The sequence below is a fragment of the Pipistrellus kuhlii genome, unplaced genomic scaffold (genome assembly GCF_014108245.1).
Source record: "Pipistrellus kuhlii isolate mPipKuh1 unplaced genomic scaffold, mPipKuh1.p scaffold_m20_p_1, whole genome shotgun sequence".
Lineage (NCBI taxonomy): Eukaryota > Metazoa > Chordata > Mammalia > Chiroptera > Vespertilionidae > Pipistrellus > Pipistrellus kuhlii.
In genome coordinates this window covers 23,938,951-23,954,449 of record NW_023425404.1, presented here as the reverse complement: position 1 = coordinate 23,954,449, position 15,499 = coordinate 23,938,951, and the positions used below count along the sequence as shown (strand labels likewise).

The 15,499-nt window shown below is 39.4% G+C and overlaps 1 protein-coding gene, 1 non-coding gene and 1 pseudogene across 11 annotated transcripts in view; all 3 read left to right on the top strand.

Moving 5' to 3' along the window:
* Window positions 1-1,168: 1,168 nt before the first annotated feature.
* ARID4A (AT-rich interaction domain 4A) overlaps window positions 1,169-15,499 on the top strand; it is a 66,157-nt gene continuing 51,826 nt past the window's right edge. For 8 of the 10 annotated variants that reach the window (XR_004987436.2, XM_045580178.1, XM_045580155.1 and 5 more), the window contains exons 1-5: window positions 1,222-1,301; window positions 2,425-2,482; window positions 4,376-4,486; window positions 5,329-5,394; window positions 6,343-6,433. Coding sequence is in view for 9 of the 10 variants with exons in the window: in XM_045580178.1 (XP_045436134.1) it covers window positions 2,477-2,482; window positions 4,376-4,486; window positions 5,329-5,394; window positions 6,343-6,433 (274 nt within the window). In the remaining variant the exon portion in view is untranslated. Of the gene's footprint in view, window positions 1,302-2,162; window positions 2,278-2,424; window positions 2,483-4,375; window positions 4,487-5,328; window positions 5,395-6,342; window positions 6,434-15,499 lie in introns of those variants that run through there. The other 2 variants (XM_036435287.2, XM_045580158.1) reach the window with 2 other exon arrangements.
* LOC118709885 lies at window positions 6,850-6,957 on the top strand. Its single transcript, XR_004985182.1, has one exon. It is a non-coding gene; the product is annotated as a U6 spliceosomal RNA (small nuclear RNA).
* On the top strand, window positions 12,885-15,245 carry LOC118730124 (annotated as a pseudogene).

Genomic DNA, 15,499 nt, shown 5'->3' with positions numbered 1-15,499 from the left:
CGCCGCTGCCGTTTCCTTCCGAAGAGCAGCCTGAGCCTCGTGCAGCAGCTGCCGGCGCCGGGGCAGATCGAGCACGTGAATTCCCCGCATTCCGACCCGAGTGCCTCCTCGCGCGCCGGGCACGCGGAAACACCTGTCCCCGTGCACCCTGTCTTGTGTGTCTAAGAACCTGACCTTCCCCCGTCCTCACTAGGGAGGCGCCCAGAGCCAGGAGCACTTGGCCGAGAGTATGACAGCTCCCCGAAACACGCGTCCCCAAGGGAGGAGCGGTTCGGGGAGCAGCAGAGCCCAGAAAGCCCATCCAGCTCTCCGGAGGAGTCCAAGGACCAGCCCAGAGAAAGACTTCCCCCTCCGCCTCCTGGCGGCGGGAGAGGAAGCCTCGCCCCCTTTCCTCCCGCCTTCTACTTCCCACTCCGCGGCGGCGGCGGGGAGCACTTAGCCATGGCTGCCCTGGCCCCTCCACTTCCGGTGCCGGCGCCGCTAGAGCCGCGCCATCCCCCAGGCGATCGGACCACCGCGGCTTCCAACTGACCTTTTTAAACAGACTTGCGACTCCTCCGACCTTCACCAGGTGTTGTCTCTGGGGAGAACCGCGGACGGGGTACCGCACCGAAAAGAATCTACGGCAGAAAGACTTCGCTGTCCTCTCGCCAGAAACATGAAATGCGATAGACCCGCGGCCACCGCTGCCCAGACAAAATGGCGCCGAGAAGTCGGTTTCGCGCATGCGCCTTTGGGCAGGCCCTGCCCCGCCCCCCCCCCCCCCCCCCCCCCGCAAGTCTCGGCCGCAGCTCGGGTTTCGGTTTCCATGGGACACTCTGCTGCCAATCCTCGCGCGGAACCGCTCTTCCTGACCCCCTCCATGTACCAATCGGTGCTCAGTCAGGCACATCCGGAGTCCTTTCAGCCAATCCGGTGGCGGCCCTGGCTTACTCAATCCCTGGTGCTCCAGTAACGTTAGACCTCGGGGACGGCCAATCAGAAGTGGCAGATGTCCTACCTGCTGTTTTTCGCACCAATCCGTGAAGTTTCAGAGCTCCATCCAATGAGGACGGCAAGGGGGGGAGCGCCAATCGGAAGCTCTTGGGCGTCATGAGCAGCCAATGAGAGTCCGTGTAGGAGCGAGTCTGCTCAACAGCTTGTTATTTGGTGGCTTGTGGCAGTAAATTGGGAGAGTGGGGAACCGGGCGCGGAACTGCCGCCGCCGCCGCGGCCGGGAGTGGTGCTGCCCAGCCGGGGGCCCCGGCGGCCCGAGGGGCGGAGGACTCTGGCACTGACAGCGCGCACTTGACCCGCAGTTGGTAGGTGGGGAGGAGGGACGTGGGGGGTACCCAGCAGCATAGCAGCTGCCGCCGCCGCCGCCGCCGCCGCCCGGGGTCCCGGTGCAGTTAGGAGCTTTGGAGGTGGCGAGCGGGGTGCGGGCTAGCGGTGCGGCGGGCGCTTGGGGAAGGGGCGCGTCGCGGAGCAGCGACAGCAAGTGCGGGAACCGCCGCCGCCTCGGCCGCTGCCCCGGGAAAATGGCTGTGGGGCTGGCCGCGCCGCTAAGTTTGCTCCAAGCGCCGTCCAGAGCGGACTGCTTTCGGGAAGCCGGCCCCCACCCAACTCCGCGGCGCGTCCTTCCCCATGGAGTCGGCGGCCGGACCCGGGGACCCGGGGGGGCCGGGGGCAGGTACCCCTCCGGCCGGGCGGTACAAAAAGTTAAGGCGGGCGCGGGGAGGAGCTCCCCTCCCCTCCCACACTGTCCGGGCCGCCTCCCTCCTCCTCTCCGCCCCCTCGGCCCCCTCCTCCTCGTCCTCCTCCGCGGGGATCCCCGCACCCTCGCGCCTCCCGCTGAAGGAAGGCCTCGGCTCCTTGCCCCGTTTCGGTGAAGAAGCGCTTCTTTTTTTTTTTCCCCCTTACTGACATGGTGCAGAGCGGAGGAAGGAGAGCAATGGCGCCGTGACACTCCGCTGCCGCCACCGCGGGCCGGGGCGGGCCGAGGGGGGCCGAGCGGCGGGGGCGGGGCGCGGGCCGAAGTCGGGTATCCGGCGGGCGGCCGCGCCTATCGGGGACTCCGGTCAGCCCCGCACGGCGCCCCGCCGTCCTCTTCCCGAGCGATCGGTGCTCGGGATCGAGTTGAGCTTTTTTCGGGTCAAAGTAGCGATCGAGGCGGGGGTGGCGCGGAGGGCCGCTGGCGAAGTCCCGGGCGGAGCGGGCGCCGGCCGGCGGGGCTCTCGCTGCCCCGCTGCGCTCCGGCGTCCCAGTGACCCTCCGGGGGACCTTCCCATCCCGCGGTCGGTGGAGGCTCCTGCCCCTCCCCGCTGGCGTTTGTTTACTTTCTTTCCCTGGGTCGTTCCCCCTCCGTGTGTGTGTGTGTGTGTGTGTGTGTGTGTGTGTGTAGACTGATTTCTGGCTTGTCTTTCTCTCCTCCCCGCGCGGCTCTAGCGACGGGAGGACGGAGCTGGTGGAGCTGGAACCCCATAGGTCACCAGTGAAAATGAAGGTAAGTGGAGTCAGCACCAGCTCTGAACCTCGTGCCCAGGACACGCTGCCTGTCCGGAGGCCAGTGCTGTGGAATGTCATTATTATTATTATTTTTTACCTATTGGCCACTCAAGAATTGATTTCTCAACCAGGGCAGCACTTTCTGAAAAAGGAGGACGTGTTGAATGGGTGAGAAATGATCATTTGTGGTCTCAACGCAGTCCGCTCGGCCCATCTCTGAAGCAGCAGCAGCAGCACTTGCGAAAGGCTGCTGCAGCCTTTTCCATTGTTGTCCATGGGGCTAGTATTTTTAAACATTTCCTGTGTTGGCAGCGACCTTTGCAGAAGTAAAGCTTTTTTTGTCCTGCTTTGGTTCTTTGGGGATTTTTGGGGGAAGTTTTTATTCTTCCTCAGTGCCAGTGTGGATTTTTCTAAGGAAAAAAAAAAAATAGGTGGATTGTGGAAGGGAGGTATCATTTTTGTTGGAGGTGGAGTGAAATTTTGTGGCTAAAATACTTGAAGTTGAACCAAAGCTAATAGTTTTCGTTCAGTCGTTATAATAAGTAATTTTAAGCATGTAGCTAACAAAAAAAAAAGACGTATATATTCTTCTGAAGACGACTGATATTGCAAACATCATATGTGATGTTTAAAGGAGAAGAAGGGGATAGCAGTCTGGTGCTGTAGCATTGGATGTTTCAGGTCAGACACTTAGGTACTTGCTAAAAGTATTCTTTTTCAGTTTGCATTACTTGAAAATACACTAACTTTAAGAGGTTCTTGATTTCTTAGTCATTTACTATTTCAGTGTATTAAGCCCTGAAATACAGCATTTTCCTACAGTTTCTCTTACCATATCTTCTTAAAATGACGTTTAATGTTACTTTTTTTTTTTTTAAGGTTACATATAACTTAATATTACTTGGGAAAGCTTACTGGAAAATTAAAATCATTTCCTACTTACAAGTGTGTCTCTTAAGTGTGTGTACACTGTAACTTTTGCTCTTGGCAATGTTGAATCAAACTTGTATGCTTACCTTTTGGAAAAAAAATAGGAAAAATGATAGATTGAAGTAGCAATCACTGTTATTGTCAAGATTAAAATGAATTATAAAATTACATTTCTCACCTATATTATACTAATATAACTCTCAATCTTCTGTTATTCTTTCTAACATACCAAGTAAACTATTGACTTCATAATTGAATTTAATGACTACCTATCTTAGGCCATTGGCTAAAAGTAGATATTTCTAAGTAAAGCTTTTTTATATGCGTGTACCCAAAAGACTACTGTGATAAACTGGTATGCCATCGGTTTATATCTCTGCATTCATCAGACTTAAACCTCTAAAATACAGCTTTTAGCCAATGATTTTTTTCAAATAATGCTTTCCTTATCAAAAGGATTGGCTTCATTTCTTATCTGCACAATTATACTGAACTTGAAAAGATGTTGCCTTTATTTAGCTATATTAATAAGCATATAATTATGTATTGTTGGTATTGATTTTAATAGCATTATCTTTTCATTTGAAAACAAAATTTTCCCGAGACCATAATTTAGTAACAAAGTATTATGAGACTTAATATGCATATATATTTTTTTCTTATTTTTAATTTCTTAAATAAATTTCAGAATTGTTGAAACATTTTGTATCTGGAGGAAAAAATGGTATATTCTAACTGATACTTCCCTGTTTAAATTTAAATGTTTTATGTTATCAGGATATAGTTTATAAAATAAAAGACTGTTAATAAAGTGTTTGCTTTGGGGTATTTTTCAGTTATCACTGTGCTAATAAATAGTGTTACTGTTTTTATTACTTTAAACACAGAACCTTTTAGTGAGACTTGAGATTCGAGTAGGGGAAACAGTAGTGAAATTCACATTTTATGTTCCTTCCATCAGGCGGCTGATGAGCCTGCCTACCTGACAGTGGGAACTGATGTCAGTGCCAAGTACCGAGGTGCCTTCTGTGAGGCAAAAATTAAGACCGTGAAAAGACTGGTGAAAGTTAAGGTAATTTTTTTTTCCTTTTTATGTAACAGCATTACTAACTCTAGATTGAAAATGGTTGGGGAGGAAGGGCATACTTCAAATCAACATTTCATTTATTGAATCATTACTTTGTACAAACACTGTTATACGTAAAACTATAAGCACATTAAGGTTTGAGCAATAACTCAAAATGAGAAGTTATTTCAAAGAGCTTCTATGAAAATACCATGTTCATGATACTTTCTATCATTTGGATGTTTCCTGTTTGTGGCATCATGTTTACTTAGGCTGTAATTTTTTTTTTCATGATGTTCACATTGAGGCAATTTCAAGTGATTATGAGTAATAATACAGTGGGAATTGTGTTTTCAAGATAGCATAAAAATGATCTAGGAAATTTATTTTTAAGATGCTTTTATGACCATAAAAAAACAACATATTATTTGTGTACAATATTTGGAAATATAGAATGTACCTAAGGATTAATACCTATAGTTTACCTCTTAGAAATCCTACTATTAACATTTTTTTGTTTCCTTATGTAATTTTCCTATATAAATGTTTTTAATAATCTTAGTTATAGTTCATTAATTCAGTAAACATTTATTAAGTGCCTATAATATGCATTGACATTTGCTAACTGCTGGGCCTATAGTGATGATGGAGGACTAGAGCCTTCAAGGAGCTCACAGTTAATGAGAGAGACAATAAACATAAATACAAGACAATGTAATAAGTATTATAACAGAAGTAACCACAGGATGCTAAGAGAGCATAGACTAAAGACATTGTTGTTAGAGTATCACCATAAATGTATCGTTTTGAAACTAACGTATGAATTACTGGGCAAAAATATTTTTCAGGTACTCCTGAAACAGGACAATACTACACAGTTGGTGCAAGATGACCAAATAAAAGGTCCTTTAAGAGTATGTATGTTCTACATTTTAAAATATGAAATGATGACTAATTAATTCACACTAACTTATTGAATTTTACATTTGTAGATATAATTTAAAATTTTTAGAATGTTAGAGAACAAAATACAAATGTGATGCTATATAGTTAGTATAAATTATGATAATTCAGTGGCTATGTCCTTAATTTAAGAATGTTAAACATCTTATGGGAGCGTAACTTTTAACATATATAAACATGAGTTTTCAGCCCCCCCCCCCTTTTAATTCTTGTATTTAATGCTTCATTTTGTTTTTTAGGTGGATATATGTATTTAGCTTGCTAAGTAATATACTAATATAACTCTCAATCTTCTGTTATTCTTTCTAACATACCAAGTAAACTATTGACTTCATAATTGAATTTAATAACTACCTATATTAAGTTTTTCATTCATTTCTGGCCATTTGTTTGTATAATCTTTGTTCTGTCAGAATAATATTTTAGTTAATATCTGATATGCAAAGGCTTGGAAGCTGAAAGGTCAACTGGTCCATCTCTCTCTCTCTCTTTAAGTGAAATTTTTATCTAAAAGGTCCTTAAATACAAATGCTGAATCCAGTATTTCTATGAAAGAAATTGAAGCTATTTTTGCTGTGTTGTATGGTTTTTCGGTTCTTACACTCCACAGTTTTCTTAAAGACGTGTTATAGTAAAAAAGTTCTGGTTCTCTTCCTGTATCCTGCAAATTATTTTCTCTTTCTGAGCCACAATTCTCAATGTGTAAAATAGGGGCAATAATAACTTTCTTACATATGACAAAAGGGAGCTCCAATTGCATGGAAAATGTATGAGCACTATTAATGATAAAGATCTAAGCCAATATAAGGTAGAATTATTCTAAGAAGTATTTTTTTACCCAGGTGGTAGTGATTTGGTTTGTTTACATTTGGAAATGAATTTTTCATTTTGTGTTTTAGGTTGGAGCTATTGTTGAAATAAGGACATCCGATGGATCCTTTCAGGAAGCTAGTATCAGCAAGTTGACAGATGCTAGTTGGTATACTGTAGGTAAGTAGTTAAGTAATAATTTAATCCATAGGATTGGATTTGTAGGTTGCATATACCTCTATTTTGTAAATACACTGAATCATTATGTGGCAGAGAAATAAATATTCTTTCTTGTCATTTATCTCTTACAGTAACTTGGCTTTTATAGCTATTTCACCCAAGATTATATGTTCCATATTTTGTTCCATAAGAAAAGTCAATACAACTGAGAATTATAAATAATCAGACTTTTTAACTTTCTGTAATCACAATTAGGATTGCATAATTGCAATCTTTTTTTTGTGTGTGTGTGTGTGTTGCTACCTGTTTTGTATAAGAGTAGTATAGATGTTAATCATGGGAGAGTAGATTCAAGCCTAGGTAATCATAGTTTAATTTTTAAAATATGATACAGTGAGGGTAAGGAAGATATATGTGTGCTAGCTTTGGCAGCACATATACTAAAATTGGAATGATACAGAGAAGATTAGCATGGCCACTGTGCAAGGATGACACGCAAAAAACGAAGAAAAAGATATGTTATTAGTAATATGAATGCACTTTAGCATTCCATACATAACCTTATACTGGTTTTAAAAATTTTAGTGAATAGCAAGTGTCATAATACAAGTAAATTAAAACCTAAATGTAGTGCTTAGATAGTTGCTGTCATTATGTTGATGAGAATGTCAGTAATTAAAATTCCTAAATTTTCTCTCAGTACTTCCAAACTGTACAGTCATGTGGATAACTTCCTTGGTTTTACATGAACATCTATGTCATTGTTTTTTTATGTTAAGTCTTGGTACAAATAGTATAATGACAGTGATGTGGTTTCCTTGTAGAAGAGAAATAGCCCTTAGATTTAATTAGTTGCTTCGGGTAAAAATATTTATCTGCAAGTTGTTCAAAGCTGTGAAGAACATGCTTTGGTTAACAGTTGTACTTCTTGTCCCCTCTCCTACCCTTGTGGCTTCTATTAGTACTAGTAGCAATTTACTGAACCTGACTGGTACTATACTGCTCTTTCCTACCATTTTTATTCTTGGATTTCCTAGAAGTTGGTATTGGTTCACAGTGGTTTCTTATTCTGAACTACGTATTTTTAGGAAGCTTGGTTGTGGCTATTGGTAGATGTTAGAGGTTTAAAAACTAAGCTAATGTTTGCTCTTAGAGATTAAGTAAATACAGTTTTGCTATATTAAATAAGGCAGTGACAAAAATTATAGGAGTTGATGTGTGCAGAATCATGGTAAATTGTATGATGCATGTTCAAATACTAATACTTCATTCTATTTGGTGTCCAATATCAAGAGTATTGCATTCATAGTACTTGTTTGGTTTTATTGATATAATGCTCACACTTTTGCAGAAGCAGTACTCTCCAGGTTTTCACATTCTTGATTTCTAGACCCTAGAATAATCCTTCAATTGGGAATAGCAACCTCTATCCTTTATGTGAAAGGCATTTTAGCATTTCTAAAAACTAGTTGCTATTGAGCATTCTCTATAGTGATTTTCCCATTGGCAATTACAGCATTCTTGTTCTCAAAAGAGTTTAGAATTATAATTACATATAATTCATGTATTGCAATTACTAGTGTACATATGAATCACTTAGTGCTTGTTTAAAAATTGAGCTTTAAGGACTCCAAGTCTTTCTAATTTAGTAGATCAGGAGGTGGCAACCCAAGAATCGTTTTTTTTATATGCATAATGGCTGAATCTAATGTAGCCAGTACATAGGAAAACAAACCACACTTGGAGAAACAGACTTATTCAGGAGAAAAATTAAAAATATTTAAGATCTTTGTATGTGTGAAATGAGATAATTATCTAAAATATTTAAGGCATGAAGAGGCACTATTCACTTAATTGTACTCAATATAGCACTCTACTATAAAGAATGTTTAGGTATTGAAGGATGTAAACTATTGATACATAAAGGATAATTTGAATATAATGAGCTTAATCCATTGTATGCCTTAAGCGTCTGTAAACACAATTAAAGACCTTCCCCACACGCTGCTTGTCTATTTAAAAAAAAAAGTTTTCCCTATGTGGCAGCCCTGACCAACTTTGAAATAATTTTTCCTGAGAATTTTCAGCTGAAAATATTCAAGAAAACCCCAATTGTGAGTAACATGTTTACTTTTATAACATTCATTGCAAATTGATTTTTTAAATTAAATTCAAAATGTGGCGTGTGGGGATGGTTTCGTTTTGGACATGTGGTAGTCAACTAGTTAAGAGAGGCAAAATGAAATGATCTCTTACAGATCATGCCCTTTCTATATTTTTCTTTGATTAAGTATCTACAACCTATTTAATTGCTCTTTTCTGAAAATTTACTTGATTTCTAGTTCATAGGAAAGTGCTGTATAGGTAGAAACAGAAAGTTATACAAAGTATGAATGTTCTTCATTACTATTTATGAGGTCTTGAATTTATGTCAGAGTATTAAAAATCGAAACAAGGCCTAACTGGTTTGGCTCAGTGGATAGAGCATCGGCCTGCGGACTGAAAGGTCCCAGGTTCAATTCCAGTCAAGGGCATGTACCTTGGTTGCAGGCACATCTCCAGTGGGAGGTGTGCAGAGGCAGCTGATTGATGTTTCTTTCTCATTGATGTTTCTAACTCTCTATCCCTCTCCCTTTCTGTAAAAAATCAATAAAATATATCTTAAAACAAAACAAAAAAATCAAAATAAAGGAGGATACCCTACTGCTGGTTTGGATCAGACAGGAGCAATGAGTCAGTGATAGTAACAGATATTAACTTTTCCTGTTATAGCTTAATAACCAATTTCGAAAGAGGTTATAGATCTACTATAACACAATTTTCAAAATCTAATACTACTTTGCCTTCTAATGGTGAACAATAAATAGCTCCAGCTTATGGATTTTTTTGTTTTTTGACCCTTGGAAATACTTCATATCATAAAACAGTGCTACCTAGCATAGTTTATTCATTTGACAGTTCTTTTCCTCGCATTAAAGATAAGGAATTTGTAATGTGTGGAATTGTGTTGTTATATTATGTCATTTCAGGATATCAAAATTTGGAATAGAATTCATATCTACATTTTTTAATATTGCCAATAACTCCTGGTAAATACAACACCTTAATAAGATATTCTAAAGCTACTCCTCTTTTGCTTTTTTTGGGTATGAAAATAACTCATTGATTTGAAAAATAAGGAAAAAAAATTGCTGTTAAATTTAGTAACTTACATATAAAATGTACATATACATTATGTATCAAATTTAACACTAAAACCTATTTGATCATTTATATATTTGTGACAAATTATTTTTTAAGATTCTTAATCTTTTTTCATGCCTTATAGTTATTCTGCACATACATCATATCAGATCTCCATCAGATGGATTTCTAGTTTAGATTAAACTGGTGAATGGACTGGCATTTCTTTTGGAATGTGCTGAAGGCTTATAAGACTTTTAATATAGTTAAAGCCTCTTCTGACAAATGTTATAACCGAAATCAACCACAAAATGTTTTCAAAACTAGGTGGTTATTCCATTGACTAGAAAACTGTAAAAAATGTACTAAACAAAAAATCTCCTATTCAGTCCTGTGATAGGCTTTAACCCATTGTTTAAATGGCCTTTCATGAGACTTAAAATTCCCATATTTTAATCTAATTAGACATTTGAATGTTAATTTCTCAAGTTTATAGATTTCTGAAGTTTAGTTTTGTTTTTGTTTTTTTTAAGAATATATTTTATTGATTTTTTACAGAGAGTAAGGGAGAGATATAGAGAGTTAGAAATGTCGATGAGAGAGAAACATCCACCAGCTGCCTCTTGCACACCCCCTACTGGGGATGTGCCCGCAACCAACGTACATGCCTTTGACTGTAATCAAACCTGGGACCTTTCAGTCCGCAGACCGACGCTCTACCGCTGAGCCAAACCGGTTTCGGAATTCCTGAAGTTTTTGACCATAATTGTTGAAGGACTCAACAAATGATTTTATGAATAACAGAACTATTGACTTTTCCTGGGGTATGCATCTATTTTTAACTTTATAAAGTTTTTACTCCATATGTGAAATATTTTGTTAATCATAACAGCAATACACAGACATAATAATACTTATTTTTCCAAAGCCAGAATTCGTTCATTTTATACCTCTGCTTCATACCTATTTACTATGCATTTTGATCCCTTTTGACTAAATTGTAGCTCATTGATTAACTTTCTGATTCTCAATTTCTTTATCTATAAAAGGAAGGTAATAATTCCTTCTTATAGTGGCTGCTGTGATGGTCAGGACATGGTAGAAACTTAAGTGATAGTTACATAGTGAGTAAATAAAGTTAACTTACTGTTATTTTCTTACTATTTTCCAGCAGCTGGCAGTGTTAGGATAGACTACTATGTATTAAGTAGTTAGATTAGATCCTGGTTGGCTTTTGTTTCTTTGAATTCTAACAGTTTAGGATTAGGCTTTGTATATTTGTTTGCATTGGTATTATTTTGCCTAGAATGAGTAAAGTTAATTGAGAGATTCTCAGCTTTATCCTTTTTCTCAAATTAGGTTTTAGTATTTATAATATAATAACAGATAATACTTTTGTTATATCCTATTGCACTCAATGAATAATCTATTTAAATGCAAGTATAAGAAATTTCGTAGAATTACTAACTTCTAATAGCCTTACGTGGTTTTTTTTTCTCTTGGCTTGCTATAGTATACATCTTAAACTGAAAGAAGCTGAGTTTAAGTATACCATTTACTTATTCACTTATCAAAATGCCAAAGTCACTTTTCAATTCCTACAAATTTTGTGTTCTTTTAAATGATTCTTAGAAGTTATAGAGAAAACTTCTTATAGGTAGAACTTTCATGATTTTGATAATCAGGATATCATGATTAATAGGTCTACCTTGCTGTTGGGTTTTCTAATTGCCTTTCAGAAAAATCTTGAGAAATCACATGGCTTAACAGACTTGTTAAAGTACTCAAATACACAGTTTTTCATAGTTTTATGAATTAAAAGGAAAGTCTTAATACTGTTTCTCTTTGTTTACTTGAAGTGGGAAGGGTCCTATGTAAAGCTGTGAAATTGCTCCATAATCTGCTGTTTAGAAGTTTCTTTGGTTCTTACATTATTTCTACTGATGGTAAATAAAATATGATGGGTGAAATGAACGTTTTTCCCCAAAAATCTGATTTATTGAAAAACAAAAATTAATTATGTTAAACTTGAAATTTCTCATAAAAAGATTTTGACTTGGGCTGTCATTGATTTTAATGATAAAATGGTGAAAGGTTTTGTGGCCTAAATTTAATATTAATTGAACTTACAGTCTCATTTTCCTTCCTTACACCTCCACTTAAATGTGTGTGTCCAGTGTTACCACCTTTGTAATGTAGGCATTAAGGAAAATTGGAACTTTAAGATTTTATTCTTTAGTATCTTATGGATTTTAATATTAATGTGAAGCATTTTTTAAAATTTGGTATGATAAGTTTATGATTTTTGTTGTTGTTTTTTAAAGTATTTTATTGATTTTTTACAGAGAGGAAGGGAAAGGGATGAGAGCTAGAAACATCAATGAGAGAGAAACATCGAGCAGCTGCCTCCTGAACAACCCCTACCAGGGATGTGCCTGCAACCAATGTACATGCCCTTGACCGGAATCGAACCTGGGACCCTTCAGTCCACAGGCTGACACTCTATCCACTGAGCCAAACCGGTTTCAGCATGATTTTGAATTTATAAAGAACAGTGGTTTATTATTAGACTTGACCCCTTATAAATCATAATTTTGATACAAATGTTTGTTTAGAGCACTGTTAAGAATAGATTAATGATGTAATTGTTGGAAGATGCTGTTTTATCCTGTCATTCTGTCTGCCTGCAAGTGGTCATTAATTTCTGCATCACTGACAGTGTATAAACCAGCTATTTTGTGGGATCATTATGGTTCTTTGAATATGTACTTCAGGAGCTGTTAATTATCTCTGTATTGTCTCCTGCATGTAAGAAAATCTAAGCTAAATGTCTTTAGTCTAAGAAAAAGATCTGAATGTGGTAGATAAATAGTGAAGAAGTAGAGTGCTCTTACATAATTGAATTTCTGGCATGAAAAATTAAGTTTATGATTTGAAGGCAAAGTACTAATAAAACAACCTTAAAAAAAAAAAAAAAGGCAGGGATAGCCTGGTCCGGTAGCTTAGTTGGATAAAGCATCATCCTGATATGCCAAAGTTGCGGGTTCCATTCCAGGTCAGAATACATATGAGAATTAACAAATGAAATCTTAAATAAGTGGAACAACAAATCAATGTTTCTCTCTCCCTCTCTTTTTTCTCCTCTATCTCTAAAATCAATTTTAAAAATTTAAATGCAGGATTGTAATTATATAGATAACAAAGTAAAGTATCTATTATTAAATTAAGGTAGTGCAAAATTTTATTAACACTAACCTATTTTGTTAGAATGGAAAAACATCAAGCAGCTTTTTGGCTGCTTCTCGAATCTGTCTGGTTCAGCCTCCTCGCCTCTACTGCAGTCTCCGCCATGTCCACAGGGTGATCCAGAAGACCTATATGGTGTCTGGCTCTGGCTCCAGGGTCTTTAGCAGCTGCTCATACTCCCGTGGGCCTGCCACCCACATCATTTCCTTGGCGTTTTCCTGGGTGGGCAGCAGCTGCCGGGGTTGCCTGGGGTTATGACGGGGCTGAGAGTATGGGGAGCATCATAGTTGTCTAAGTGAACCAGAGCCTGCTGACTCCTCTGAAGCTGGAGGTGGACCCTAATATCTAAGCCGTGTGCAACCAGAGGAGCAGATCAACATCCTCAACAAGTTTGCTTGAAGCCTGGAGCAGTAGAGTAAGATTCTGGAGACCAAATGGAACCTTCTTCAGCAACGGTATACAACTCACATGGACATTGTTTTTGAGAGCTACATCAACAACCTTCAGCAGCAGCTGGTTCGGGAGGAAGAGTTTGGCAACATGCAGGGACTGGTGGAGAACTGGAGGAATAAGTATGAGGATGAGATCAACAAGCACACAGAGATAGAGAATGATTTTTTCCTTACCAAGGAGGTAAGCTTACATGGATGAAGCTTACATGAACAAGGTAGAGCTGGAATCCTGCATGGATGGGCCGACCCTGCCTGATGAGATCAACTTCTACAAGCAACTGTATGAAGAGGAGATTCATAAACTGCAGTCCTAGATCTCTGACACATCTGTGATGCTGTCTGTGGACAACAATTGCTCTCTGGACCTTGATGGAATCATTGTTGAGGTCAACACCCAGTATGAGGACATTGCCAACCGAAGCTGGGCTGAGGCTGAGTTTATGTACCAGATCAAACATAAGGAAATGTTGGCTGGGAAGCATGGGGGTGACCTGCGCTGCACGAAGACCTAGATTTTTGAGCTGAACCAGAACATCAGCGACTCGTGGCTGAGATTGAGGGCCTCAAAGGCCAGAGGGCTTCCCTGAAGGCCGCCATCGCTGATGCCGAGCAGTGTGGGGAGCTGACCATTAAGGATGCTCAGTCCAAAGTGGCTGAGCTGGAGGCTGCTCTTGAGAAACACCAAGCAAGACGTGGCTTGGAAGATGCACAAGTACGAGGAGCTCATGAATGTCAAGCTAGCCCTGAATGTGGAGATCACCATCTACCACAAGCTTCTGGAGGGCAAGGAGAACCAGTTGAAATCTGGAATGCAGAACATGAGCACCCACACCAAGACTACCAGCGGCTACTCAGGCTGATGAACACATCTTATGGAAACCTCAACTATGGTCTGGGCTTCCAGGCCAACTTGGCTCTGGCGGGAGCTCTACCTTCTTCAGCTGCACCAGCTCCTCCAAGACGATGGTGGTTAAGAAGATTGAGACCCATGATGGAAAGCTGGTGTCTGAATCATCTGATGTCCTTCCTAAGTGAATGACTACCAGGGTCTCTCTTGTCCTCCTAGCCTTGGGAAAGGGGCTGTGCAGGGGAGCAGCAGGCACAGGAAGCCCTGAGGCTCAGCCCCAGGCCTAGCTCTCCCTTGAGGTGGGGGAGTTTACTTCCTGGGGGACCCCCTCTTTCCCATGCTCCCAACTAAAAGCCAATCAAGTTTTCCCCAAAAAAATAAAGCCATAGCTGATTCTGCAAACCCTAAAAAAACACATACAATGGAAAAACATCTAAAATTATGAAAAGCAGGTTTAAATCTTAATAATTTTTGTGTGTGTGTGTGTATATATATGTTTACCTGTTCATATGTTATTTTCATAAGTGTACATCCATTTGCTGATATGTCTATACATTTTAAGTGTCTGAAGTAAGGACTCCATTTTATATTTTATTTTATTCATAATAGCTGGACAATCAGGTGTCTTCTGAGAACATTTTCTTTTTATAAGCTTTGTAAGTTTTAGATATTAAAATCAGTACATTTCTGCAAAATGAAACCTATAAAATTATGAAGATAATATAGCTACTTATATGGTAAACGTTAGTTTATTAATTGTTAAATTCTTTGTCCCCATTTCCTTAAAGTGTTTATAAGAAGTGTGATTTTTAAAAATTATAAAGTAAAAACTTTTATGAAAAGTTCCATGTGATTTTGACTTATTTTTGAGAATTTAAAAAAAATTTCAGCCTTTTGATGTTTTCCTTGTTTCAACCTATATGTCTAAACTTCTTACATCCTCTTCTACCAAATAAAAAAGTTGAATCTTATGACTTTAGAATCTACTATGGTAGGTTATCATACAAATAACTAGAAGTAAATAATACAACATCATTATCAGAAGTCAGTTTCTTGAAATTAGAGGTACTCCATTGATAACTTGGAAAAAAAAAAAAACATAACAGGCTAATAACACTCGGTTTTGTAAACCAGGTTTTCATTCATTCTTCTAGGAGTAAAAGCAATTTAATATTTGTGTTTTGACTACACTGCTAATGGTTTAAAAAGGTGACTGGAGACAGTTTAAGCAGTTGGGGACAGCCATTTAACTTGTTTGGTAACTATAAAATGAAAAATGTGCTATGTACATTTTAAAGGGTTTTGAAAAAAATAACAAATTAAGGTTCTTGCAAATAT